This window comes from Pogona vitticeps, chromosome 4 (genome assembly GCF_051106095.1).
Source record: "Pogona vitticeps strain Pit_001003342236 chromosome 4, PviZW2.1, whole genome shotgun sequence".
In the NCBI taxonomy this organism is placed as follows: Eukaryota; Metazoa; Chordata; class Lepidosauria; order Squamata; family Agamidae; genus Pogona; species Pogona vitticeps.
The window spans coordinates 184,605,244-184,631,813 of record NC_135786.1 but is presented as its reverse complement, the minus strand read 5'-3'; the positions used below and the strand labels follow the sequence as shown (position 1 = coordinate 184,631,813).

General features: G+C 43.4%; 1 protein-coding gene across 1 annotated transcript; it reads right to left on the bottom strand.

The window, feature by feature from the left end:
- Window positions 1-412: 412 nt before the first annotated feature.
- On the bottom strand, window positions 413-26,369 carry ENOSF1 (enolase superfamily member 1). The gene is made up of 16 exons (XM_020794502.3): window positions 25,991-26,369; window positions 25,501-25,609; window positions 22,301-22,416; window positions 18,773-18,859; window positions 18,387-18,413; window positions 17,196-17,268; window positions 15,032-15,070; window positions 14,569-14,651; window positions 13,223-13,257; window positions 12,648-12,735; window positions 11,097-11,231; window positions 10,355-10,396; window positions 3,530-3,659; window positions 2,925-3,024; window positions 2,701-2,782; window positions 413-842 (listed from the first exon to the last, which is right to left on the bottom strand). The coding sequence occupies exons 1-16, from the start codon at window positions 26,072-26,074 to the stop codon at window positions 735-737; spliced, it is 1,338 nt and encodes a 445-aa protein (XP_020650161.3). The 5' UTR covers window positions 26,075-26,369; the 3' UTR covers window positions 413-734.
- Window positions 26,370-26,570: the final 201 nt, after the last annotated feature.

The following is a 26,570-nucleotide window of genomic DNA, read 5'->3' as shown; positions in this document are numbered from 1 at the left end:
CACTAACCTTCGCACTAAACATTAACTATAATATTGCTTTAAAAAGCTCCACCCCAGTGTTACACAGATGCGGCTTCATCAAGTTTTCTCTCTCTTGTGTGATGTGATGTAACAAGATAAACTAGCCAATTTTATCTTGCTGTTTTGAAGCCTAACATGCCCTGTGCCATCATTTCCTCCAAGTAACCCAATGCCTATTAAGACTCTGAACCTGCCCGTGTAACCTGTCCTGTTATCAGACCACTTCCCTCTGTTGTTCTGATCCACTGCCTTCACAAGACCACAGCCAGGTGCTGTGATGATCTGTATGTACATCTGATTCTCAGTCAAGTGCTCATGGTAAGTAATACTTAATCGTTTTGAATTTCAATTTGGCCTCTGCAGAACACCACAAAACATTCAAATATACTAGTGTGTTTAATCATAGTTTATTTGAAACTCTTAATAGGTTTGTTCAAAAGTACATCTTTCATTATATAATTCCACGCCTGCTCTAATAGTTCCAGGAGCAGTGAATCATATGTCTTATTTAAGCTGAGTTAGACAAAAGCTCTTTGTGTAAAATGATCAGGAGTTCTATAATGGGACTTGTAGTCTATTTTTTGTTTTATGCAAGCTGAGAAAAACATTTCAAAAGCATTCATTGGAATCTAGTCTTCCTTGGACCTTCAGCAAAGCCAACTATTTGTAGTGGTAAAAATAGCTTAGGGAGTTCAGTCTGAAAACTCTGCATTTCAGCTTATTTTAGCTGTATCAGAGAGGAGTTTCTGCCAGACTTCACCTTGGGGGAACTGATATCTTCTGGCAGAGTCTTCTTTCATTTCAGAAGAATACCCAGGTGCCTGAAAGAAATTTTATATTTAAATACATATCTCTACTGTTTTAAGGAGAAATAATTTCCTATCTTTAACCAGACTGTTCTGCTCTTGCATAAAGGTTTTTGTAAAAAATGTCACCTTCAGCTGTCTTTGAAGGCTCAAACTTCTCAAGCTAACTCATCGTATCACAGATTTATACGGCACAAAATCTTATATTTTATTTCATTTTTCCCCCCACACGTGTCTTTTCATTTTTGTTCATTTTTGTGTTTTCCAGTCCTTTTGCTTAACATGAAAGAAAAAGCATCTTTTGGGTTCTTTTTTTTCAGGTCTCCCCCATTTGTGTTCCTGATGCCAGTCCAAATTAAATCCCATAGAACCATTAAAATGACTCCAGAAAAGCAAAGGCAAAGTAACAGAATCAGTCCACTGTAGAAGTAGACAGTAGTACATGAGAAAAATCATCAGACCTATACAAAATACTGTATAAGACGCCCCATGTATAAGACCCCCACTTTTCTAACCAAAAATTAAGAAATCTAATTGGAGCTTAGCAAGTGGAGGGGGAAAGCAGGGATCAAAGCGTTTTGATTCCTGCTTTCCCTTTCCACTTTATTGCGAAGAAAATGCTTTCCCTCTCCACTTTCTTGCGAAGGAAGTGCTTTCTTTCTCTGTTTTCTTCACAAGAGAGTGGAGGATAAAAGCAGGGATCAAAGCGCTTTGATCCCTTCCCCCCTTCTGTATATAAGACAGCCTTCAATTTTTTATCTAAAGATTTTAGACAAAAGTATCGTCTTATACACGGAAAAATACAGTACCTCACTCACCCTCCAACCCATTCAAAAAGCAGTAAAGCCCCCCAAACAGAAAAAAAAATCAATGTAACAATTTTAAAAATCAAACTTAAGAAAGCAACACACAAACACACACACATAAAGAAAATAACTGCCAAAGAAATAGACAATCCAAACCCAAGAAAAGCAAGCATGCAAATAAAGGTCAAATATACAGTCAAAGCCCCACCCACTGACATTACTAAAATATGGGGAGATTTTGCTGTTCCTTGCCACTTCATGCCTTCTCTTCTTGTCTTTGAGCTTGGCGGGCAGCAGCAGGCAAATAGCACAACCCTAGATGAAGGGAATTAGGATGGAGGTCGGCAGCACACAGGAATCCCACCCATAAAGAAGGACTGTGAAGCATTCCTCCTCATGGGATTCCAACCAGGCCCTTTTAGATTCAAAATTCCCACCCCTGGACATTCTCATTGGCTGTGGGCAGCAGCTCTCATGGTGCTATTGGATAAAAAAATTTTCTGGTGATTTGATAAGGGGTGAAAGGTAAGTTCAATAAATGAGGGAACCATGAAAGAACACAAAACATTTGTGTACCCTTTTGTTATTATGAATTATTTATGTTTCATAGGCCCCATTTTAAAAATTAACAAAAATGAAAGCCAGTTTCTTCTATTTTTTCCTTTCATGTAAACACGAAAGACCTATCCCTATTATATCAAAACAGTGCAGCCTGACATCTAGTAAATTATGGAAGTACCTTTAATTGGAATAATTTAAAAAATAGTTACAATAAAAATAATGTCAGCTATCTAATAACTGAAAATACCATAACTTCTTTACATTATTTATTATATGAAAGCAAGTAGAAAATATTTCAACTATGGTTTGCTAGTGCCAGAGACTTCTGAAATGTGGGCATATTCTTTTCAAGAAATGAGTCCAATTCTTTTCAATTAAAAATAGTACAACATAAGTTTTCTCAAAATAATTTACCTCTGGATATCTCTCTCTGATTCCATTTAATGTTCATTAAGAGGCTTATACTATGAGAGTGTTGAGAACATTCTATGCTAATAAAACAATACCTTGGGCGGCACATAGGATGCATTCCTAATAACTACTGGATACTTGAAGTGCTCATGTAGATGATCTACGTATTCACACATCCTGAAGTAAAAACAGAGTAGCATGGTCAAACTTCACATTTTCTTAAAATGGCCTACTGTGTACCAAACAAATACAACCTTCCACAGTGGATTTCACCAACATGTGGAAACCAGAACAGTAGAATTTCAAAAGTATTACTAACCTGTTCTCAAGGCTACCAGATATTGAAATGTAGTCAAATATTATCAAGTGCTGTACCAATTCACAGAGCCCAACTCCTCCAGCATGAGGACACACTGGGACTGCAAGAAAGGTAATAACAAAATTCATTGGTTGCTGGCAAAAAGCAAACTGAGCAATTCTACACACATATGGGCTGAAATCCTGTTGCACAATTACTTAAAAGGTATAACTTCATTACAAGTTCCTGTAAGTTAAGAAATCTTCACAAGGCACCTCCGGTTGCATGCTGAGTTGTGTGACACTGCGTGCAACCAATCAGCAATGCACATGGACATTTCTTAAATTCTGGCAACCTGCCACTAAAAGTTACTCCATTTGCAGAAACATGCAACAGAATTTTGGCCATGGTAATTCCTATGCATAGTTCATGCTTTTACTGCTATTTTTTAAGTTAGGATGGGGTGAGGAGCAAGATCTATTGGGCAGAAACACTTCCAAAAAGTCAACCAGTTATTTAAAAAAGGAAAATAAGATAGCGTGCACAAACCCCTACAATGATATGGCTGCTCTAGAAGTGACAATCAGAAAGATTTTAGTTTTACTAATGTATTCCAAGTGTCTTACTTTGAAACTTCTTGGCCATCAGCAACACGGACAAATTTTCATTGACACTTCCTAGCCTGCAACTATCCACCTGGACATAGCTTAAGGCCTTGGCCTGCAGGAGCTGCTTAAAGATGACTCTATTATGGCACTGTGGATAATGGAAATAAATATTATTCAACCGAAGATTCTTAAGGCTGGTAATTTTTTAAATAAAAATATGTGAAAACTCAACACAATTTTGTACATTGTTTTCTTGTATTCATGCTATTGCAAGATTTCAGAGATATCTTTTCAACTTAAATATTCAAAGAAACATAAGAAACAAAGCATTAGAAGTATCTCCACTTGCGGATTCACATGGTATGGGGAACTGTTAGGAGGCTAAAAGCCTCCTGTCTGCAAAGGGACACTGGCTGAAATCCTATTAAGTAGCTGTGCAGGGGAGACTTGATGTTATGTCCATATTAGCTGCAATTACACCAAGGCGGGAGTGATATCTACAAATCAGTTCCACTGGGGCATTGTGCAATCAGTTGAAATAGGAACCATACAACCAATTACACTATGAACTTGCACAGTTCTTGTTGCCAGGGCAGAACACACTGCATATTTTTGTAGGTGTAACATTACATTGTGCTTCGACAAAACAGGACTCTGGTCACTTATACACTTCGTGATACAATAAACCAGGGGTGTCCAACCTTTCACCTTCCCTGGGCCACATTAGAAGATGAAAATTTGGTTTGGGCCGCACCTACATTTGGTTTGGGCCGCATGGGGGGGCAGCCCTAGCCGTCCTCCGCAGCCCCGCTCCAAGCACGCTTACCAGCAGCTGCGATCTCAGACAGCAGAGGCTGCCAGCTTCGACTCCGGTGGCTTTATGGGGCCGGGAGGGGGTCCACCTATTGACGGGGTCGGCACAATGCAGTCATGCAGCCCCCTCTCCCCTCCCCTCCCCACCCCCTCCTTCCTTCCCTCCCTCTCTCCCCCTCTACTGTTGTGACATGCCCCGGCCACATTCCGTCCGCAAGCGCCGGCAGTGTAACTTGAAACTTTGGAATTTCTTTAAAAATAAAAAATTGCACTGGCCCACATTACAAGCTGACCTGGGCCGCATGCGGCCCTTGGGCCACAGGTTGGACAAGCCTGCAATAAACAGACATATTACTAGTTATGCTAGGTAGTCAAATATTCAACTAACACTAAAGTGACTGTAGAAAGTATGGATTGCTATATTAATACAGTGGTGCCCCGCATAGTGACGATAATCCGTTCTGGAAAAATCATCGCTATTCAGATTTGTCGCTATGCGAAAAGAAAAGCCCATAGGAATGCACTAAACCCCGTTTAATGGGTTCCTATGGGCTTAAAACTCACCTTTAAGCGAAAATCCTCCATACGGCCGCCATTTTCGCTGCCCGGTATGCGAGGAGTCGGCACAAAAACACAGCGGGCGGCCAGTTTTTCCCCGGCGGCCATTTTGAAACTGCCGATCAGCTGTTTTTAAAACATCGCTATGCGAAAATCGGTAAGCGAAACAGCTGACTGATCATCGCAAAGCGATTTTTTACCATTAGAAACATTGTTATGCGATCGCAAAAACGATCGCAAAAAATCCGTTGCTATACGGATTCGTCGTTAGAGGCACTCGTTAAGCGGGGCACCACTGTAAATGCATAAATACAGCGTTTTGAGCATGATAAAATCTGTGCTTAGTTTATGATGCCTGCTTTTTTTCTTAAAATTTAAACAAAAAAGTACTTGTCTGAGTTGTGATATATTTGCAACTATCAGAAAGTCTAATCTCCAGATGACTTCACCCAGGCTCATGTGAATGTCTCCTATTATAATTAATAAGATGAAACCTTTGAGTATGCAGCAAGCCAACTGCATTTGAGTGTAATAACAGCCTCTCAGAACTGTCTTTTGCAACCTGTCCTCAGAAGGACAACAACCACTGTAAGAACCATACCCAAGGTTCAACTGAAAAGACAAACCTGAGGAATGTGGTTGTTGATGGCACTAAAGTTACTGAGAGATCTAGGAATACACTTCTCAATCCATCTCTCAGTGATGGACATACACCATGGTAACCAAAACCATTTCTATTATAAAAATGTATCAAAAGCTGCACTGAAAATACCACAAAGATCCATGCCATCTAAAATGTTCCATAATGTAGTCTAGCATCTTCAATAAACAGAAAAGATTCAAACCTTCATGCATTGTGCCTGAAAACACTGGAAGGTGGTAGGGTCAAGAATGGAAATATAAGTCACTGTCACTTATATCTCTGCTTCACCTAGAAGCAAGGAAGACCTGTGCATAGAATCATAGATGTTGGAAGGGGCCTACAAGGCCATCAAGTCCAACCCCCTGCTTGATGCAGGAATACAAATCCAAGGATATCTGCCAGGTGGTTGTCTAAGTTTGATCAAGGATACAGGTTCCTTTGCAAACTTTCACACCAATCATCTTGCTGATTTTCAGGTGGATAAAGATGTCAGAGTGGGCATGTCTCCAAACCTACCATCCATTTAGTCCTCCCTTGTTTCATGTGTAACAACACCCTAATAGGCTTCAGTGATCGAAAGATCTCCAAAGCAAGTGGATCAACTGAGGGCTTCTTCAGGAATGGTTCTTTCATGGCTTCCTTTAAGGCTGAAATAACCAGCACTTACTTACTTACTTACTTACTTACTTACTTACTTTATTTATTTATTTATTTATTTATTTATTTATTTATTTATTTATTTATTTATTCAATTTATATGCCGCCCACACTACCCAGAGGTCTCTGGGTGGCTTACAATAATTAAAATTCAACACAGTAAAATAAAATAATTAAAATACAATTAAAATACAATTAAAATTGCCATCAGACCCACAGCTAATATTATTTCAATTAAAAGCCTTCTGGAACAGGAAGGTTTTGACCTGGCGCCGAAATGTCATCAGCGTTGGCGCCAGACGAATCTCAGTTGGGAGGGCATTCCATAGTCTGGGGGCAGCTGCCGAAAAGGCCCTTTGTCTACAAACCGTCCCTCTTACCTCCTTAAGGGACGGCTCTTTCAAAAGCGCCCCCTGGCTAGATCTTAACTGCTGGGTAGGTTCATATGGAAGGAGGCGGTCCTTCAGGTATCCAGGGCCCAAGCCGTTTAGGGCTTTATATGTCAAAACAAGCACTTTGAATTGGGCCCGGGCAGCAACTGGTAGCCAATGTAACTTATACAGAATTGGCTTGATATGTTCCCTGGCGGCTGCACCACTCACCAGCCGCGCAGCTCGATTCTGGACCAGTTGCAGTCGCCGGACCGTCTTCAAAGGCAGCCCCACGTAAAGCGCATTGCAGTAATCTATGCGGGATGTTACCAGTGCATGTGTAACTGTCATGAGACTCCGCTCGTCCAGGTAGGGCCGTACCTGGTATAATTTCCGCAGCTGAAGGAAGGCGCCCCTGGCCACTGAGTCCACCTGGGCTTCCAGTGTTAGACTGGGGTCCAGGAGCACCCCCAAGCTGCGGACCCTGTCCCTTAGGGGGAGTGTAACCCCATTCAGGGCGGGGAAATGGCCCTCCAGCCTGTCCGGTGAAGCACCCACTAACAGCACTTCCGTCTTGTCTGGATTGAGTTTCAATTTATTAACCCTCATCCAGTCCATTATCAGGTTCAGACACGAGTTCAGCACAGAAACCGCCTCACCTGGATTGGTGGAAAACGAGAGGTAGAGCTGAGTAATCGTCAGCATATTGCTGACTCCTCAGCCCAAACCTCCTGATGATCTCTCCCAGCGGTTTCATGTAGATGTTGAACAGCATGGGGGACAGTATTGAGCCCTGAGGAACCCCATGACATAACTGCCATGGGGCAAAGCAACTGTCCCCCAGCACCACCCTCTGGACACGGTCAGCCAGGAAGGAGCAGAACCACCGTAAAACGGTGCCCCCAACTCCCAACCCAGCCAGCCTATCCAGAAGGACACCATGGTCGATGGTGTCGAAAGCCGCTGAGAGGTCCAGGAGTATCAACAGGGTCACACTCCCCCTGTCTCTCTTCCGGCAAAGGTCATCATACAGGGCGACCAAGGCAGTCTCTGTACCAAGACCCGGCCTGAAACCCGATTGAAATGGATCCAGAAAATCCGTTTCATCCAGCAGCGCCTGGAGCTGCCCGGCCACAACCCGCTCCAACACCTTGCCCAAATAAGGGAGGTTCGCCACTGGTCGGTAGTTGACCACCAGCCTTGGGTCCAGGTTAGGCTTTTTAAGGAGTGGTTGAATTACCGCCTCTTTCAAGGCAGTAGGGACCACTCCCTCTCTCAGGGAGGCGTTCACGGCCTCCTGGACCCAGGTGCGAACCCCCCTGGCTGATCTTCCAATTAGCCAGGATGGGCAAGGGTCGAGCGGAGTGGTGGTAGAACGGACAGATCCAAGCACCCTGTCCACATCATCAGGTCTCAACAATTGAAACTCATCCATTAATACTGGACCTAAGCACGGTGCACTGGACACATCCTCTGATTCTGCAGTAACTGTGGAGTCCAACCCACTGCGAATCTGAGCAATTTTTCCCTCAAAATGTATGGCAAACTCATCACAGCGAGCTGATGAGCAGTCCAGGACCTCCACCGGATTTCCCGGTTGAAGAAGATCCCGGACCACCCGAAACAGCTCTGCTGGACGACATTCTGAGGAAGCAATACGGCTGGAGAAATATTGCCGTTTCGCCAGCCGTATTGCCACGAAATAGGCCCGATAATGGGCTCTAAGTCGTGTTCGATCGGACTCCCAGCGGGATTTCCTCCACCTGCGCTCCAGCCATCTCCCCTCTCGCTTCATCGCCCGCAGTTCAGAAGTATACCAAGGAGCTGTCTGGGCTCGGCGAGCAGGGAGAGGGCGCTTAGGTGCAATCGTGTCAACCGCCAGGGTCATCTCCCTATTCCATAGGGTGACCTGAGCTTCGACAGGAGCGCCAACCATATCAGACGGATAATCCCCCAGAGCATTCAGGAATCCATCTGGATCCATTAGTCTCCGAGGGCGGATCATCTTAATAGATCCCCCACCCTTGCAGAGGGAAGAAGAAGCTAATAGACTGAACTTGACCAGGAAGTGGTCTGACCATGACAATGGGTTCACAACCAGCCCCTCCACATCCAAACCACCATCTTCCAGTCCCGTTGAGAAAACCAGGTCCAAGGTGTGGCCCTTCTCATGCATCGGGCCGATGACATATTGAGACAGCCCCATGGTTGTCATGGTGGCCATGAAGTCCTGAGCCGCTCCAGTCAAGGCAGCCTCGGCATGGATGTTGAAGTCCCCCAGCACCAACAGCCTGGGAGTCCTCAACACCAGGTCCGAGACTACCTCCGTCAGCTCAGGCAGGGAGACTGTTGGTACGCAGCAGGGTGGGCGGTACACCAACAGAATCCCTAACCTGTCTCGCGAGCCCAACACACAATACAGGCCCTCGAGACCTCCTCTCAAAGGGACAGGAAGCCTGGTCAAGGAGATAGAACTCCTATAGACTATAGCAACTCCCCCTCCCCGACCCTTCGAGCGACGTTGGTGCTGGACCGAGTACCCAGGCGGACACAACTGGGAGAGGGGAACACCACCCTCCTCTCCCACCCAGGTCTCAGTAATGCACGCCAGGTCAGCAGCCTCATCCAGAATTACATCATGGATGAGGGCAGTTTTATTTTGTACTGACCGGGCGTTCATCAACAGCACCGTGTGGCTTGAGGGTTTGCTGATATGGTCGCCTGATACCATCTGGTTGGGGGCAGGACTAGAAGAGGGGATAGATGTAAGATATCTAACCTCTCTTCTCCTACGCGGGCATGTCCTACCCCCACCACCATTCCTTCCCCTACCCAGCACCACCTCAATGGCTGCCTCCTCCAACGCCCTCCCCCCTTCCTGTTCCATTAGATCCGCTGTGGGTCTCTTCTTAATTGATGGCAATTAATAACAATTTAAAAACATTTAAAACATATATAAAATAAAACTTTTCTAAAGCCCCTTCTCTCCCTCCCAGCCATGTAGCTCATGTTGAGAGGAGGATGAGGCAGCTGGGGGCAGCAGGGCCTGATCCTGCCGGCACAGGGGAAGGCTGAGCCAGCTCCCTTGAGAAAGAGCTGGCATCCAACAGGGGCCCAACCACAGTTCCACTGCCTCTCACCCAGTGGGCTGTGGCCGGCAGATGGTCTCTGGTTCCCTCTGTAGCAGGCACGCTCGTCCGGTCAGGTCCCAAGGGAAGCTCCGGCTAAAAGCTTTCTCTCCCCCTGGGCCAGGTGGCCGGTGTTGGTAGGGGATGAGGCAGCCGGGAGCAGCAGGGCCTGATCCTGCCGGCACAGGGGAAGGCTGAGCCAGCTCCCTTGAGAAAGAGCTGGCATCCAACAGGGGTCCAACCACAGTTCCACTGCCTCTCAACCAGTGGAATGCATTTACCACCTCCACAATCTGGCTGAACAATCTCTTTGTGAGATCTAACCAGCCTAGGGACAAATATAGACCAAGAATACTATACCGTATACAGTTTCATCCCTGAGAAATGTCCCACATGCTCAGGTTGTACAAACTGACTAACCAAAAACAAAAAAACCCAAAAACTAGCATATGAGTAAATGTCTTTATCTATATTTCCCTTGAGCAGTGTCTCAAAGGATTCTCTTTAACAGGTTAATCAGCACAAAACATTGCATCCTTGTCCGTGTACTGGGATATGTACAGAAGAGGAGAAGTGATAAGGAGGTATTTACCCTATCACATCCCTAAACGACTTTCAGTGGAATGGTTTCCAAAACATAAACTAAAAATAAGGCATAAATAAACCAACTTACTTGTTCTCCAGTTGCAACACCAATCCCTAACGGTGCCAAAGCCTGAAAATAAGAACAGTGTGTGCCATGGCACAGGTTTCTGAGATTTTGCAAATATAGTCATTCAAAAGGTAAAGCCAAAAAAATTTATATTGTTTCACATCATAAATTTAGATGGGAGCCAAAAGAAACTGTTACTAAAGTTAATGCTCTGGGTCTGAGGTTTCTTTTTTTTTTTAATGATTGCTTAGTTAATTAGGTGTGAAGAATTACATAAGAGGGTGTGTAGGACCATTAGGAATAAACTTGGATGATAACTGAGCACAGTTATGCATTCATGACCCACTGAAATGAATGGGAGCTAAGCTTGCCTAAATCTGTGTTGGATTTTGGCCCTGGTGTACATGCAAGACTACTGACGCTCTAGGTAGTTTTCATCACACATTTTTGCTAATATTGTATTTCTCGTACATTTGGAACTTTAAAACCATTAAAAGGTGAATGACTCACACACATTTTAGGACCATTGTGGGCTGACTTTCCCATGCGAGAATACTGTATGTATTTTACAGTCTTTCATTAGGGCTTTCACAAATGTGTTACTCATTAAAGGAATATATTTTCTAGATGTAAAGGGATCAAGCAGCAAGCACACTCTAACAATTTTTGACAATTCTTTCAGCCTGAACCACACACACACACCCAGTCAATTAATCACTCTTGTTATCTACTGGGTAGCAATTCTGTAAACAAGCCCTCTAACCTTTGAAATGGTTGCATGTCCAAGAATGTCATCTGGCGAAGTTGGTTCCTCAATCCATAGTGGTCTGAATTCAGCAAGTTTAGTGACCCACTCTATGGCCTCTTCCACTTCCCATCTTTGGTTAGCATCCAACATCTAAGAACAGTTACAGGTTGAACTCGCTCTACAGTATTATTCAATTCATAACAATGGTCCTGATTTGAGACAGATTTAACAAAATAAGAGCCAAGTTTTTCCTGTACCATAATTTAGCTTCCTACTGCAGAGATGTTAAATGGTTGAAATAATCCAATACTTTCTAGCTAACATTTTCTAAAATTGATTAAAAAGAGGAAAAACAATATAATCAACTTAAACATCCATATAACCTTAACAAACCAAGCTCTAGTTAGCCAAGGTAACAAAGTTCTTGGATTTACTTAAACATCCCAGTAAGCATGCTAAAGTTAATAGTGCAATCCTATGCAACACTGGAGTGCTCTGGTCCATGGGGTCATGAAGAGTCGGACACGACTGAACGACTAAACAACAACAACAACATGCAACACTTAATTCATACCGGCTTCCAAGACAGAAACATACAGTACTGGGGTTCATAAGCCATAACAAACACACACCACTCATTTTTTGGTAGAGTCTCCTGAATGCTATTGCAATCAATAATGAAATACAGCAGATAATTTTTAAAAATCAAGCTTGGGAAAGCTTAATAATCACATTTGTAATAAATTATTATGTATATTTTTACTATAATCTGTTTTTTGTGATATTGTATTATCCTGTACCCAGGATGTTCTTTCCCATCCAAATGCATTAAGCTTAGCAGAACTCCTGTTGTTCTAAGTGGACAATGTTATAAGAAACTATTTCCAAATTAATTTTTTTTTTAAAAAAAGTTCATATGGATACAATATGTTTAAATGTGGCAGCTGATTTAATTCAAGTTGAAATTAGAAAGACTTTCTTACTTTCTGTGTATCGTATATCAAAAGAAACAGTCATTCTATTTCCAGCCATGCATCAGTGATGGATTATGATTACAGTGGTGCCTTGTTTAACGATGTTAATGCGTTCCAGCGAAATTGCTGTAGAGCGAAAATGTCGTAAAGCAAAAAAAAAAAAACATTGAAACCCAATGAAAACCCCTCAATGCATTCCAATGGCTGAAAACTCACCGTCCAGCGAAGATCCTCCATAGAGGTGGCCATTTTCGCTACCTGTAAAGCGAGGAATCCGTCCAAAAACACAGCGGGGAGCCATTTTAAGCAGCCGGCGGCCACTTTGAAACCCAACGATCAGCTGTTTGCTGATCATCATAATGCGAAAATCGGTTCCCGAAGCAGGGAATTGATCATCATTAAATGAAAAAAAACCATTTAAAACATAGTTTTGCGATCGCAAAAGCAATCGTAAAAACCTAATTGTACAGCGATTTCGTCGTAGAGTGGGGCAATCGTTAGGTGAGGCATCACTGTACTCATACAATCAAATGGGAGAGAATAATTTTGTGATAAAGCATCTAATTAGTGTAATTGAAATGCACATATATACCAGTATATTTTCAGGGCCAATCATTTCTCTAACAAGCTTGCATCTCCGAATGTCATCTTGGAGATCTGCTCCAACTTTGACTTTGAACCTAGAGGCACATTTACAATAAAATACTAGTTATTTTTCAAAGAACGGTAAAACTGCGACAACAGTGGCATTTCTATGTTCATTTAAGACAACTCATTTTGCTGTCTTGGACTTGATGCAGGTACAGAGGCCTTTGCTTCCCACACATTCCTTCCACTGGGGAACAAGAGAAAGATGTGGGGCCCTATGTGGTGCAATACAGTGCCAACTGTTTGAAGGGTAGCAGAACAGTCATTCTGTGGATGCCTCTCTCACAACCTATAACAACTGATTAGTGCTGCCAAAAAGAATAGCTATTGTTTGATGCAGTGTGTGTGTGTGCATGCATGCACATGCAAAGGCATGTGTATCTGTCAGGATCTGTGCAAACAATCTAATATCTCTGGAAAACAAGAGAAAGCGAATTCTCTCCCTTCCCCACTGACATAACCAACAAGGACTCCCCTGTTAGGCTTTTCTTACAAAACTAAGGAGAGAATGAACTGTACCTGGTCCAACCATCCTTCAGAGCATCAGAACACAGCTGCAAAGAAAGTGATATCTGTCACACAGATTTAAAGCAAGTCTAAGCCGTAAGTCAGAACTGACTTGATGGCACATTTATGATTATGATGATGATGCCACTGCTGTAAGTTTCAATGGATTAAAGCAGCCTTCCCCCAGCCAGGTGTGCTCCAGATTTTTCACCTTACACTTCCCAGTAGACTCAGCATAAGATTCTTGGAAACAGAGTTCAAAACTTCTAGAAGACACCAAGTTGGGGAAGACTGTCTTAACTAATATAATCTGGTAATGTGCCTCTTTTATTTATTTATTTAGATTTAAGAACATAAGAACAGCCCTGCTGGATCAAGCCAAGGGCCCATCTAATCCAGCTCCTTGTATCTCACAGTGGCCCCAGCAGATGTCTCTGGGAGCACATGAGATAACTAGATGCCCGTCTCTTGATACCCCTCCTCTGCATCTGGCATTTTGAGGTAGTTTCCTTCTAAGCCTAGAGATTGTACATCCCCATAATGGCTTGTAACTTTCCTCTAGAAATCTGTCCAAATCCCCCTTTAAAGGCATCTAGACCAGATGCCATCGCCACATCCTGTGGCAAGGTGTTCCACAGACTAACAATACACTGGGTAAAGAAATATAATTATTTCTGGGTAAATATAAAAAAAATCTATGGTTTGCTTTTTAGATTCATTGGTGTAACTCTTAGACAAGAAGGCCAGGTCACACAAGTTCTGTGTATGTGCCCAATCGATGCAGAAAATGAAGCATACAAGCTCACTGGGCATTGAAATCATCAGGAGAGGCCTTTATTTTTGTCCCACTACCTTCAGAAGCATGTTTGGTGAGAAAATGAGAAAAGGTTTTTGTAATAATGGCTCCCAGGCTCTGCAACTCTCTGCTGAGGAAGGCTAGATGTGGTCACTACTTGATTTTCCTTCTGTAGGCACACAAAGCATATTTACACAATCCCTTGGCAACTGACTGACAGCTAAGGTCTGGGGCTTTAAAGTGTGTGCTGTACTTTTCTATCATTAATTGCAATTTTTAAACCGAGATTAGAAAAATATTTCCAATTGCATTCTGTTTTAATATAAGAACTGATTTAACACAAGAGCAGTTTTAGTATTCGTAACACATTTTTAAAAAAACTGTACTTGCTTATAATTATGCCTTGGGTCCCAATTTTGGGGGAGAAAGCAAATACAGAATGATTGAAGAGATAACCAATAGAGTTTGCATATATACATTCCTACATATGGATGCTCTCCTTAAGATCTGCTCGTTAGTCACACAAAAAAGCAAGAAATGACTCATACAAGCAGCACCAAACCTGTTTTAGTTGCTGGTCAGGATAGCCAAGCCAGGCACACGATGTGGTGTAAGCTGGATAGCCATGTTTTAACAGTTGTTCTTCTACAAAGATATAGAATGTCACTGGGCAGTTAAATGCAATATTCTTCACAAACAAAATATTGTCCTAGGAAAAGACTTTTAGGTTTCCCCCAAGCAACTGTTTATTACGGCAACAGTTCAGAAAAGGCTTCCAGAATACTGTAAATGAAAACAGTCGTCTCCCACAGGAAAATTTGCTACTACTTTGCCAGGTGACTGATATGGTTTCCAAATCAATTTCCTGGGAAAACAGCATATCAAGGAAGTGAGACTTATTTTAACATGTGCTGAGCACCATCTCTGGAAAATCAGGTAATTCCCAGCCCCAGTTCAAGAACAACCCCCTGGAGTGGGTTCTGATAATCCAATAATTCAGCACAAGGAACTGTTGTACTGCTTACCTCTCTCAGTTTTTCCCACCAGACCATTCTGAAGTATTACTGATGGGATAGAAGGAGAAAATACAATATTACACAATGATGCCAAACAATCTCTCTCTTCATGTAGAAAAAATACTATTTTGTTCAAGGAAAATTATTGCACTTCATTGCCCAAGTGAATAGGGTTAAATTCTCTATACAAATAATTATGGACTCTACACTGTGGAACTACTACAGCACTGAAGTTAACAACATTATGGATTGCAGTTCCCAGCAGAAATTTCAGTTTAGTCATGAATGCACTAAGCAGCAAGCCATTATTTTTCATCCTGAGCAATTTTATCTTCCTGTCAGTTTCTCCCTACCACCTCATTTATTTCGTGATCCATAGAGCTGTTGCAGATTACTGAGCATAGTAATAGAACATATTAATACAAAGACAAAAGAACCACATAAAAATTATAATTTGCTATAAAAATGAAATGTTGGTGAGAAGATGAAAGGGCAACAAAATATTTGTTTAAGTCCAAAATGCATAGAAAAATAGAATGCTGGGGGAAAGGGGCGAAATCACAGAAAGAGGCAATTCCCCAAATGCACAGAAAAATGGAAGCCCTTTCAAGGCTGGCCCCATTTTAACTGTCCTTCTGCAAGCAGATAAATACCTTTTTCTTCAGGCAGGCTTTTCCTTAACGACTAGCTGTCTCTGTCTGTTGTTATTGTTATGTGTCGTCAAGTCAGAACTGACTCATAGTGACCCTACTAGGGTTTTTGAGGTAAGTGAGTTATTTAAGGAGTAGTTTTACCAGTTCCACTGCGTCAGTGAACTTCCATGGCTGAGTAGGGACTGGCTGTCTAGGAGACAATACATGGGATGATTTATATTTTGTTGCTTCTAAATCATAATGCTTTTATCTAATAAAATGTTAATCATTATTCTCTACTATTTGAAAAAGTGGGACAGCATCTCAAATGCTCAGGGAAACAGAGACTGGAAGAGACGTGGAAATGAGGGTGGGGTGGAGTACATCTGTGTTTACTGAGAGCTGAAGACAGTTGATGGGGTGTAGGGCTGATTGAAGATACAAAGCTAAGAAGCTGTAGAGCAGAATGAAGGGGGGGGGCAGTTGCTTATTTATTTGTTTAATATGCCACCTTTTTTCCAGAATTGGGACCCAAGTGCCTTACAACATAATAAAAAAAACAAAGAAAGTTAAGATACAATAAAACTACAAACATTAAGATAGAATTAAATTCATTGTGCTATTAAAATACGATTAAAACACTAAGATTGTTTCATTAAAATGCTAACATGAGTTGGCCTAGAAAAGAAAACAGAAAACCAGCAAACTGAAAAATCTCATGATCTGGGACTATTAATTGCCAAACAACAGTTGAACATAGAAGTCTTTGCCTATCACTATAAGGACGGCAAGGAGGGGGTGAACCTGACATCTCTTGGAAGGACTTCCAGAGCCTGAATGTGGCCACCTAGAAGGCTGCCTCTTGGGTCTGTATCATATGGGTCTCTGAGCATGATTGGACTCTCAGAAGATCTTTCATTAGAATCTTCCTCTCACCCCATGTAAAAGGACATGGAGGGCACAGGGGTGATGTACTGGGCTTTTAAGGGGAAAAACTGAAAGCTGCTTCCAAGAAGGAGGTGGAGAAAGGAAGGGGCAAGGAGGGATTGGTTTTGTTTCGTTTTCTTAAGGGCCGCATAGGGTCACTTGAGATGCATATGCCATGTGGATGCAAAGGATTGCACCAAATGGCATTGTGGACCTCTATGCAACTTTAATGGACCCTCTTTAGCCCGTTCCAGCTGACTCCACTTGAGCTGTGTAGCCAACCTCCGCCTCCAATGCTCCCCTCAGCTTGGCTTGTTCTCAGTCTCCAAGATCTGGGCTTTTACCAGCACTGGGCGGGAGCTCAGGTCGGTCACTCCAAAACTGGTGGAAGGGACTGGCATTGTTTAAAGGTGTGGGGTAGAGGGAATGGAGGCAGCAGCAGCTGAGGAGGTGGGGAGGATGCGCTCTCACTGTTGCTGCCCCCTCACAGGGAACCTCAAGTACACTTTGCCTCGTGATATAACTGGTCTGAAATGATTACTGTACTTCCAGGCTTGCTTAATTGAGAGACATTAATCAGCCAATGGGAGTTGTGGTCTATTAAAACGACTTACTATAAGCTTCCTCTTCTGTCAGTGCATCAGTAATATATCTGAAATCTATGCAAGATAACAACTGCTTGGGATCCTGGTAAAGAAAAAAAGGGGGGACTGGGTCAAATTGTTGTATGAGTCAGCTAACACAATGCCTGTTGCTAAGTGCAAACATCTAACATCAGCTGAACTCTTTCACCCTTGTCTAGGAAATCCTAGATCCATGCGCAGAAACCAAGTTTACCTGCAGCAATCCTTGTTGGACTGGGAATCCCAGGTATACCTACACTGCAATGCTCAGCCTAGTGCCACTGAATATAATGGATCACTCTCCTGATGTTACAGTCCATCCAGACTCACAACCATGTGTTCTTCCATTGCTGAGAAAAGAACCACAGTAGAGGTCTACTTTGATGCATATTTTGAACCTCCAAACCCTTAAAACCACCCACTCTGGTGCAAGGAGGTTAACAGTGAAGGTAACATCACCTCTTTCTCACTATACTTTAAAAAACGTTTTAAAATTCCAGTACATATAAAGACCACTTCTGGTGTTGGATTTATTCACAACTAGGCTTTTTCAAAAATAATTTTTATAAATTAAAACATACAAAGAACAAAAAGGAAACATGACTAAAACCCCTAATAAGACAAAAATGCATAAACAATGCAACAATTCATAGTATGTTCTTCCCTACCAGGACCATATGGAGATAACACCAGTTTTTCCTCCATATATGGAATCGCACTCAGCTTCCAAAGCTGCATTAGCTCTTGCAAAGGTAAACATACCTTATCTTTTATAAACACAAAAACCAATGAATTCTCTCCTAATATCAATCCCTCCTTTACTTTAATATTACACATTAATTTATCATTAATACCTATATTACAAACTGCTTCATATTATTCATTAAACTGAAAATCATGTTTTACTTTCCAGTTCCTTGCTACCATTAAGTTTGCTCCTCGTCCAATATCGACAAAAGAATTCACATCTGTTTAAGGAAGAAACTGATCTGCAAACCAAACAAGGAAACACAGAGGCAGCAAACAATCTCCTTAGTCTGAAAGATTTTAAAAAGTGTTTTGGCTTTTAGCTACAAGCTATGTAAATCGGTGAGAAATCTGAATGTGGGCGCATGGCTCCATGCCACCAGTTACAGCATGACCAGAACACAAGTCTATAATCACTAATATGGTTCTTCTTACCATGTCAACCAACAGCTTCCAGAGAGGCTTTTCATAAAAACAAAAAATGGGGGGAGGAAAGAGAGAAAACATTTTTGAAACTTTTAAATAACATTTAGAAGTGTAAACATTAAAAGCTGTTGTTACAATGAATGTACAATTTGCAGTCTGTTGCTTATATTCTCTTCCACATTCTCTCTACTAATATAAGCCAGGCTTGCTGTGAGATGGGTCTAAAATTGCTGTAGACCAAGCTGGGCAAGTGGCCCTTCAAATACTGTAGGACTACAACCTCCACCTGCCCTTGCCAACCCAGACAATGGTTAGGGAGGCCAGCAACGGCAGTCCAGCAATAACTGGAGTGCACCATGTTCTCCATCCCTGCCTGTTCCCAAGCCATTTATTACCTTTCCTTCTTTTTTGGCCCACAGATCCCAAATAGCATTCAAAACAGCAGCTGTCGCCAAATGCACCACTCCTTTCTCTGGACCGATCTGTTGACACAGCAAATAATGTTGTCAATATTTTAAAAGACTTCAGACAGACAGACTGGGAAAAGTTACTTTTTGAGACTACAACACCCAGAATTCCCCATCCAGTATGGCCACTGGTTAGTAGGGAATTCTGGGAACTGTACTCCCCAAGAGTACTGTTTCTGAGTTCCAGTGTAATTACAAGGTGTCTAAGACATTTAGATTATCCAGTTAAGTCAACTTCCTTTTTTGCAAGCTTTCAAGAAAGGTTCAACAGATTCGCTAAGCATGTGCTAGATACATTATGTCCAGTTTTGGGAATACTAAGCTACTTGGTTCCTTGCAACTTTAGAAACCAATAGGCATCAGTTACTTAGGCATCCTTCAGTCTTGAGAGACTATGGTAATGCACTCTGTATGGAGGACTTGGAACAGTGTCTAGTGTGGCTGAGGAGGCCAGTTCGAGAGTGACAATCCCTTCCACACTGAGGACAAATATAATTTGTCCCCTGTCTAGCTCCCTGATTTTGCTGGTTTCGGGACTGCCTCTTTGGCTTGGCCTGCTGGACAAGTGTCTCTTCAAAATGGGAAAGGCCATGATGCAACACCTGCCTCCAGGCTGAACACTCAGATGTCAAGGTTTCCCATCTGCTGAGGTCCATTCCTAAGGCGCTTGCAGATATCCTTGCATTGCAGTTGTGGTCTCCCTCTGGGTCGATTTCCCTGCGCTCATTCTCCATACAGGAGATCTTTTGGAAGCCAACCGTCAGCCATTCTCACAACATGTCCAAGCCAACACAGACGTCGCTGTTTTAGTAATGTATACATGCTAAAAATTCCAGCTCGTTCTAGGACTACTCTATTTGGAACTTTATCCTGCCAGGTGATACCAAAAATGTGTCGGAGACAACGGATATCGAAGGTGTTCAGCTTCCTCTCTTGCTGTACACAAAGGGTCCAGGACTCACTGCAGTACAGGAGCATGTTCAGGACACAGGCTCTATGGACCTGGATCTTGGCATATGCCGTCAGCTTCTTATTAAGCCATACAGTGGTGCCTCGCAAGACAAAATTAATCCGTTCCACGGTTAATGCCGTCCAGCGAAAATTTCATCTTTTGAAGCATTTGAAATGCATTTTCCCATAGGAATGCATTGAAATTTAATGCGTTCCTATGGGAAAAAGTCAGAAACAAAGAAAATTAAAATAAAGTCACTTACCAGGTACTGTAGACTGAGCCCGGCTCCTCACAGTGCCTTGGTAGACCCCAAAAAGCCGGAAAAAGAGTGCCAAACAGCTCCCAGACCCAGCAGGGAGGTGGCAGCCATTTTGTGCTCTTCCCCACTCCCGCCCCCCTCCCTGCCTCACAGCTGATCAGCGCTGGGTCTTAGAGGCTTCCCCGGGCTTGCCCAGTACCGAAAAAGGCAGGAAAAAAGAGCTGGAAATAAAAAAAAATGGTGCTTTCCCCCTGCCCCTGGGGAAGCCTCTGAAAGCGGCACTTTGCCGCACGGGGGGGGGGAAAGGGATGGGTGGGCTGGGTTAAATAAAGATGGGTTAAATAAAGCTCACATTCATGAATGTAATACTTTACAGCTAGTGGACATTCATATACTCCCAGACAAAAATGCAAACACACCTATGCATAAGAACCAAACATCAGTCTCTCTCTAGGTATGGCTACTTAAACATGCTTCTTATTATTTGCATAAGATGGCTAGTTTCTACATTCTTAAATCTGTCTTCATTTGTAAGACTGTTAGAATATTTTCGGACGTTCAGCAGATTCACAAGTTTGAATACAGCAGAACCGCTGTATCCGTGGGATCAGTACACACAGTTTCACCTATCAGCTGCCTGAAAGTATCACATAACTGCTGCCAGAAATAGGGGTTTTCAATATGTATTACCAAAATTGGCCACTAGATGGATCAAAGACTATGCTATATATAGGGTTCATTAATTTGTGATTTCCAGCACCTGTAGGGGAGGCATGGACAAATTGTGACTTTCCAAACTTTAGACATCTACTGTGAAATACAGAATTCTTCAGACAGGGGGGCCATATTTGTTTCAGCAACAAATTCAAAAACAGCAGCTGTGTGGAAAGAAGTGATCTGCAATTTGGGGAGGTGGCCTCCACCCCTTGGACTCTCAACTGCAGAGTCCCTCAGGGGTTGATCATCTCCCCATTGCTGTTTAACGTCTATATGAGGCTGCTAGGGGAAGGCATCCAGATCCAGTGTGGCACGTCACCAATATGCAGATGACATGCAGCTCTAGCTCTCCTTCCACCTTTCTGCAGTGGATTCCATCCTGTCCCTTGAGCGCTACCTGGCTGTATTACTGGAGTGGATGGGGGCCAACAGATTGAGACTGAACCTGCACAGGTCTGCAGATTAGGTGCCCCTCTCTCTTTTTTTGGGCGGGGAGGGGAACTACCCAAGGTTTGGAGCTTGGGCATTCTTCTGGACCCAGAGTTGTCAATGGAGTCCCAGATAGCATCTGTGATCTCCTCCGCCTATTTCCATCCAAGGCGGATTGTTCAGCTGCATCCCTACCTTAACATCAGGTCCCTTATCACATTGGTCCATGCATTGGTAGTCTCAAGATTAGACTACTGCAACACTTTCTTCATGGGGTTACCTATGAGGCTGTCACGCAAACTCTAACAGGTCCAGAACTCAGCAGCCAGACTCACTAGAGTGGAGTGAATAAATATCAACATGTCACTCCAATTCTGGCTGCCTTACACTGGTTACCTGTCCATTTCTGTCCAGCTTCAAGGTGACAGTTTTAACCTATAAAGCCCTAAACAGTTTGGGACCTCACTACCTGGCAGAAGGCCTACTTCCAACAAGATCTGCCAGTCCTACAGGAACATCCCAAGCAGTCTGGCTGAGGATGCTAAACACAAGAGAAGGTCGGAGGGAGAAGACAAGAAACCGGGCCTTCTCGGCAGTTGCTCCTCGGATGTGGAATGAACTCCCCCTTGCAATTTGCTTGGCCTCTTTGCTGGTGATATTTAAAAAGTCACTAAAAACATGGATATTTAGGCTAGCATTGCTCAGCTGAGTCTAATTAGCCTATTTGTCCAATGTCTGCTATCTTAAATTTTTTAAGTGCTTTGAATGTTTTTAAATGTTTTATTTTGATGCATTTTTTATGTTTTGAGTTTATTGCTTATTTATATTTTCTTATTTCCATTTTTTGTTATGTTAAATGGTACATGGTGGGATTTATATGTTGTAATCTGCCCAGAGTGGCATAAAAATGGAATGAATGAATGAATGAATGAATGAATGAATGAATGAATAAATAAATAAATAAATAAAAATATTCAGTGATATTTCTCCAACAGAATGAATCAATTCCTAAATATAATTCTAGTTATTACACTTAAAAATGAAAAGCCATTTGCATCCATATATTAGTCTTATCCCAAAATGCTTTAAAACAGCTTACCCATCTGAGTTGCCCATCGCTGGTGAGCTGCCTATACAACCTTCGAAAATCACTGATTATTTCATCCAAGTCTTTATTGACCACATGAACTGCAAGGGCGTTGACTGCACAGACAACTGCAAAATGCACCAATGTTTTTTAGGGTTTTGACATGATTTTCCCAGTATTATCTTGTGATCTCATAGCAAATAAATAAGCAAGCAAGCAAGCAAGCAAGCAAGCAAACAACTGTTGCAGTGATGTGCGTGTTGCTTATTAGGCAGGACATTCTGCAAAAGAAATAAATGAAAGTTTAATTGAGTGTGAAGGCCATATCATGCAATCATGACTCTGACTAAGGGTGCAAGCAGACTGTTATTTGTCCAGTTGTTTTGTCCACTTGCAGAAAAGAGTTGGTTTGCCCCTTTTCCAGGGATCTGAGGATGTAAATGCTAGAGCAAATCAGCCCATCCTTAAGAGTTCCTACTTGTACCTTTCTGAGTCCCTGTCAGGGGCTACTGTTTTTTGGTGCTGCTAGGATTGCTCCATCTTGGGTTGTTTCCAGCACAAGTAATTGCAGGAGTCGAACCAAACTTGCCATAGTTTGCTGTGGTCCACACAGTCAAAGGCTTTTGTGTAGTCAATGAAGCAGAAGTAGATGTTTTTCTGAAATTCTCTGACTATCTGCCATCAGAGTGTTCTGTGATGAAAAGTTCTACAGAACACTAAAAATTGCTTTTAAAAGATATTTTAATGGTCCAGAAAATGGATTACCCATCCTTCCTTTTGAACCCTGCAGTTTACTTTCATCAGCTTGGCCTTCCAGGTTTCACAAAGTGGTAGCCAATTTTTACCAAGAAATAGCAAAACTCCCCGAGTGATCCCACACCGTCAATCTAGTTCCACCACCAGTGGAATCAAATAGATCTTAGTACATCCGACAGTTACTTGGCTGATACAAGACAAATCCCTCTGACACTGAGAGCAGTGAAAGTGTAAAAAAAACATCAAAAGAGGCATACAATGCATATAATCTGATTAGAGGCATCACAGCTGTGTGAGTGGCATCACAGCTTGTAATGTGTTTATTAATGCTGAGAAGACACACTATAGTGGAGTGGAAAGGCTTTAATGGATTATGATTCTGTCATTGTTAAACCATGATCAGGAGAAGCCGCAGGCAGCAAAAAGGTTACTATGCCAAGGAGAAAACAAAAGTGACAGGGGAATTGCTTGCAATTTCCACAGACAGATTGTATGAAATAGAAAGTAGTCAATACAACACTAGAGAAAAATAGCTGTTGATGTTCCATTGTTGTGTTAAACCTCCTTTAACACTCAAAAGCACAATTGCTCTCAGTACTGTCCACATCTAGAACATCTGTCCCTTGCACCTCACACTGTGAGAATCACCTAGCAAAAGGCACAGTGACCATGTCTATGCTTTTTGGCAGCTGAATTTTCCAGGCCACCCTTCCCAGAGTGTCCTGGATAGCAAGAATTTGAAGGCAGGCATTCGGGAAGAGCCTGCTTTGGATGGCGGGAGTGCGGCCTCATCTGTGGGCAAGAAGGCAGGTAGGTGTCTCTAGAAGCCATCAACATCACCAACATTATTATCATTTCCTTCTCCTCTTCTTTCTCCCTCTTTCTCTTTGCACAAGGGACACGGGGGAGAGATACCGGAGATGCTTTACTCTTCCTCCTCTCCTGGCAACAGATTGCTCCCTTTGCCGGCACCTCTGATGCCACCTGCTATGGTACAGGGTGAGATGCCTTGGTTCCTCTCCAGATAGCGCAGCCAATTTCCCAAGGGAGAATACTGAGCTGAAGTGTGCACACACACACATGTTCACATAGGAGGTATGGGGAGGGCAGCAGTACCTTGCTTTTCACCTCACCCCAGACATGAGTAGGGTTGCTGTTCTTTTCACCTTGTGGCTGCAATTCCTCAGAAAATCTCACAATATATTGTAAAATGGGATGGGCAAAGCACAGGCCCAATATTGCCATGAATCCAACCTCCCCATTTTTCAACCTGTATCCTCTGGGAGTTCAGGGAACAAGTTCAAAATGTTTTCCCCTCAAAGCAGACTTCTGCTTGTGCAATAGGAGTTTCTTTTTCCTTTCCTTCCTGCACCCTCCTGAGACTTCCAAATGTTTGCTCCTGAGATTTCCCCAACCCAGAGCAGAGCCTGATGTGTACAGTGAGGTGTTAGGGGTGGAAGAACAAGCCACTCCATACATGGCATCTTGCTCCTCTGGCTGATGGGACACCAGCGGAACCCAAAACTCTTGTTTTTCCTGCAACAGCATTTTGGACAAAGGCACAAGATGGAGGTTGACATGCGATGCTAGTCACATGTAAGTCTCTTATCCAATGTTTTCATTCAGATGTCTGCAAAATATACCCCTCGGTGTCACCTAGTCTGTGGTTTCATAGTGCTATGATATCTATATTCAGGCTGCCATTTCAGCATTATGCTTCCTTTCCTGGAAGGAAGGCTGTGGAAAGACGTACAGTACTTTCTGGCATCCTCTGTAATAATATTTAGCACTCAAAAGTACTGGTTAAAGCAAGCAGGCAGGGAGTCATGATAGGTTTGCACATCTTCTTAATAATGAACACCTAGAACGTGGGGTTATTTATCTGAAATGTGGTGTTGAAGGAGAGATTTGCAGATACCCTGGATGGCCAGAAAGACAAACCAGTGAGTCCTAGATCAAATCAAGCCTGAACTATCTCTAGAGTAAAAAATGTTGCAGCTGAAGCTGTCCAACTTTAGGCACATCATGAGAAAGCAGGATTTTCTGGAAAAATATAATAATGCTGGGAAAGGTGGAAGGCAGCAAGAAAAGAGGAAGGCCCCAAATATGAGATGGGCTGACTCCCTAAAGAAAGCCACAGGCTTGAGTCTGCAGGAGCTGAGCAAGGCTGTTGAGGACAGGCCATTTTGGAGACTGCTCCTTCATAGTCGGAGGCAACTTGATGGTACATAACTGGAACATTAGCCACCACTGTGTGCCTTTTTGCCTACTGCGGTTTTCCAGAAGCACAGCTCTCGCGCATGACTTATTAGTACAAAGAGCAAGAAGGCTTTCGTTGTTGCGCATGGAGCTGGCATGCCGCGATGGCAGATCTTTTTCTAAAGGGCATAACTTAAGGCGTATTTTCAGGAAGATTTATGACTCTTTTAGATCCGATGGTGAATGTAACCACTTACCCACTTCGGTGCCTTTGCCCAGGGTAAACGTTAAGCCGTAACCTTTGAGCCCATCAGGTGCATCTGTTTCTAAGACCACATAGGCCGCAGAATAGTCTGGGTCAGGGTGCTAAAGAAAAGATTATAAAGAGAATTTCGTTGCGAGCAATTCATAAAACGCTCAGGGCTGACCCTAAAGAGGACAAGAGTGGACCTGCTGTCTTCAGCCTTACTGGGCGGTGGCTTCTGGGGGGTCGTAGTCCCAAACTCAGCACCTAACAAACGTAACCACCAAAACCTTGTCGTGCAACTGTGCTCTCGGAGTCTAGCTACCCGACGGGCCCGGTGTCGTCAACGCGAGGCTGCCTCAAAGAAGAACAAACATATCTGGAGCAATTCACTAGCCAGCCGCGGACGTCCTGGAGAGACCCGTCTTCCGCAAAGCAGAAAAAGCAGACACCCGCTTCTCTGACAGGAAATCCGCGCCCAGCACCCGGGGCGCCGCGCTTACCATGGCGTCGGAGCCGTGGTGGGCCAAGGACGTGGGGAAGCGGACGTCGCTGACGGCCAGGCCCGTGATCCGGCCTCTGCCCATCGCTCCAGCGGGAACTTTTCCCCCCCTCACCCCCGGACGGCGGCCCAGGAAGCGGCTGCTACCGGGGAAGGAAGCGCCTCCGAAACGTCGCTTGGGACCCGACGCGGTGAGGGGCGTTGACGGTCCCAAGGGCGGCAAATACGGAAAAGCCGCCAAGGATGCGGGCCGGGGGTCCGGAGAGGTTCGACCGAAACAAGCCCAAGGACCCGCAGCAGCTCTTCTGTTTTTACTCGTGCGGTGCAGAACCTGCTGACGCCGGCTTGGCGAACTTCGTTCGGTTCCCTTTGGCGGGTCCGATAAGGACGGTGGAAGGGTGAACACCTGTGGCAAGCATTCACCCGCGCTCTCTCGGAAAGGCAGGAGCCCTGAATCTGTTGCAGCAAAGGCCACGAAGAGTCTTGTGGCACCTTAGAAAAGGAGCAAGTTTTATTTCGCACAGGCTTTTGTGGTCTGTGGCCCATACCCTTTAGAGGCAGGGCCTACGTAACAACCTCGG

What these genes read in the sequence shown, in the direction of transcription:
- ENOSF1 (XM_020794502.3), bottom strand. Translation starts at nt 26,074, where the DNA reads ATGGGCAGAGGCCGGATCACGGGCCTGGCCGTCAGCGACGTCCGCTTC. An exon ending in GTGTTGCAACTGGAGAACAA is followed by an intron (nt 3,660 to 10,354) that starts GTAAGTTGGTTT and finishes CATTATCCACAG; the next exon opens with TGCCATAATAGAGTCATCTT. An exon ending in CATCCTATGTGCCGCCCAAG is followed by an intron (nt 843 to 2,700) that starts GTATTGTTTTAT and finishes AATTTCTTTCAG; the next exon opens with GCACCTGGGTATTCTTCTGA.